We start from the raw sequence: 2,933 nt of genomic DNA, 5'->3' as shown, positions 1-2,933 counted from the left end.
GGAGGGAGGGAGGGAGGGAGGGAGGAGAGGAAAGGAAAGGAAAGGAAAGAAAAGAAAGGAAGGAAGAAGGAGGGAGGAAGGAAGGAAAGAAAAAAAGAGAAAGAAAAAGAAAGAAAGAAAGAAAGAAAGAGAAACAAAGAGAGAGAGAAACAAAGAGAGAGAGAGAAACAAAGAGAGAAAGAAGAAAAAAAAGAAAAGAAAAGGGAGGAAGGGAGGGAGGAAAGAAAAAAGAGAAAGAAAGAAAGAAAGAAAGAAATGAGGGAGGAAGAGAGGGAAAAAGGAAGGAGATGAAGGGAGGGAAGGAGGAAAGAAAAGAAAAAGAAAGAAAGAAATGAATGAGGGAGGGAGGGAGGGAGAGGGAGGAAGGAAGGAAGGAGATGGAGGGAGGAGGAAAGAAGGAGAGGGGAAGGGAGGGGAGGAGAGGAGAGGAGAGGAAAGAGGGAAGGAAGGAAGGAAGGAAGGAAGGAAGGAAGGAAGGAAGGAAGGAAAGAAAGAAGGAAGGAAGGAAGGATTTCCAAAAAGCAGTTGCCCTCTGAAACTAAGCTCATAATGCTGTATTATCTGCGAAGTGAGGGTGATTGGTTTTTCCAGTGGTTTATGGCAACTGTTGAGAGTCCAGCTCTGCTCACAAAAACAAATTACTTTTTCATTAAATCATGTCGCAAGCATGCTCTTGGAGGCAGGGAATAAAACACCAACTCTGGACAGATTTTTTTTTAAAAAACGGCTCTCCGCTCCTGTGAACTGTACTTGAGCTGGGCCCGCTCTAGATAAGCAGATCCATTTTTTTTTCCGCTGTGCGAGACGCTCTCTGCGGAAACGCGGCATACGATGCATAGACCGCTTTATCGACGCTGACAGATGCACAGCTTTAAACAAACGACTTAAAATTTGCTTTATTGATCGGCTCCGTTTTCTTGAACTAGGCAGCAGGCTTCATTTTTAAATAATTTTGTTGTCTGGTTTTATTGCTTTTATTTTTATTTTTTTTTGCTGTAAGCCGTAAAGAACGTAATGGAGTTAAATAACCTTACTTCCCCCTTAGGAATGTTGAAACGATGGTTCTCAAAATTCTTAGCTAAAGTGCTTTTTTTTTAAATTTTCAATTCTGCTGGGTGTTGCAGGAGCACAAGCTAAAGACCAGTGATCTGTCATGGTAGTAATAATAATAATAATAATAATAATAATAATAATAATAATAATAATAATAATAATAATAATAATAATAACAACAACAACAACAACAACAACAACAATAACAACAACAACAACAAAACAACAACAACAACAAAACAACAACAACAACAACAACAATAATAATAATAATAATAATAATAATAATAATAATAATAATAATAATAATAATAATAATAAAAAAGGCGGCCTTACTAGGAACTGCTTCCATCCTGCGACGATATCTGTAATACCATCAAACATCCACATCTGCCTATCCCAGGTCCTGGGAAAGGACTTGATAGGTAGACAAAATGCCAAATCCAGTCTGAACATCTGGCTGACTGTGCGATGATCCATAGTAATAATAATAATAATAATAATAATAATAATAATAATAATAATAATAATAATAATAATAATAATAATAATAATAATAATAATAATAATAATAATAATATAAAAAAGTTGGAAGGGACCTTGGAGGTCATCTAGTCCAACCCCCTGCTCAGGCAGGAAACCCTACACCATTCCGGACAAATGGCTGTCCAGTCTCTTCTTAAAAACTTCCAGTGTTGGAGCATTTACCGCTTCTGGAGGCAGGTTGTTCCAGTGGTTAATTGTTCTAACTGTCAGGAAGTTTCTCCTTAGTTCTAAGTTGCTTCTCTCCTTGATGAGTTTCCATCTGTTGCTTCTTGTCCTGCCTTCAGGCGCTTTGGAGAATAGCTTGACTCTCTTTCTTACTCTTCTCTGCACTCTTTCTAGAGTCTCAGCATCTTTTTTACATCGTGGTGACCAAAACTGGATGCCGTATTCCAAGTGTGGCCTTATCAAGGCGTTGTAAAGTGGTATTAATACTTCACGTGATCTTGATTCTATCCCTCTGTTGAGGTATTTTTGATCCTAACTCTCTTTCAGGGTTCGAACCTTCCCCAAAGACTCCCATCTGGGCCACGACACGGTTCGCGCCCTCATGTACTACGCCTTGAAGGTGTGGAGTGACATCACGCCTCTAAATTTCCACGAAGTGGCCGGTAACAATGCGGACATCCAGATTGACTTCTCCAAAACCGATCACAATGATGACTATCCCTTTGATGGCCCGGGGGGCACGGTAGCCCACGCATTCTTCCCAGGAGACCATCATACCGCTGGAGACACTCACTTTGATGATGATGAATACTGGACTTTCCGGTCATCAGGTAATGTGGGGCAGGAAAAGGACCAAAGAGTTTGAAATCACATGTCTAGTGTAGTGAAGAGAAGGACTAGGGGTGACATGGTAGCAGTCTTCCAGTACTTGAGGGGCTGCCACAGAGAAGAAGGAGACATATTCTTCAAAGTCGTCTGAAGGCGGGACAAGAAGTAATGGATGGAAACGTAGGAGAGAAGCAACCTAGAACTAAGGAGGAATTTCCTGGCAGTGAAAACAATTAATCAGTAGAACGGCTTTTGCCTCCAGAAGTCGTGGGTGCTCCAGCGGTGAGGCTTTTAAGAAGAGACTGGACAACCATTTAATAATAGTAATAATAATAATAAAGTTGGAAGGGACCTTGGAGGTCATCAAGTCCAACCCCCTGCTCAGGCAGGAAACCCTATACCATTTCGGACAAATGGCTGTCCAGTCTCTTCTTAAAAACTTCCAGTGTTGGAGCATTCACAGCTTCTGGAGGCAGGTTGTTCCACTGGTTAATTGTTCTCACTGTCAGGAAGTTTCTCCTTAGTTCCAGGTTGCTTCTCTCCTTGATGAGTTTCCATCC

General features: G+C 40.8%; 1 protein-coding gene across 1 annotated transcript in view; it reads left to right on the top strand.

Annotated features, from left to right (window-relative positions):
- Positions 1-2,933, top strand: part of MMP17 (matrix metallopeptidase 17) — a gene marked incomplete at its 5' end in the record, with an annotated part of 20,860 nt that overhangs the window by 5,436 nt on the left and 12,491 nt on the right. The window contains one exon of the mRNA XM_015828141.1: positions 2,092-2,375. Within this exon, the coding sequence (XP_015683627.1) occupies positions 2,092-2,375 (284 nt within the window). The remainder of the gene's footprint in view (positions 1-2,091; positions 2,376-2,933) is intronic.

The sequence above is a fragment of the Protobothrops mucrosquamatus genome, unplaced genomic scaffold (assembly GCF_001527695.2).
Source record: "Protobothrops mucrosquamatus isolate PMUCROS unplaced genomic scaffold, P.Mucros_1.0 scaffold4271, whole genome shotgun sequence".
NCBI classification, from domain to species: domain Eukaryota; kingdom Metazoa; phylum Chordata; class Lepidosauria; order Squamata; family Viperidae; genus Protobothrops; species Protobothrops mucrosquamatus.
The sequence above is the reverse complement of the archived record's forward strand: the minus strand, read 5'-3'. Positions and strand labels throughout refer to the sequence as shown.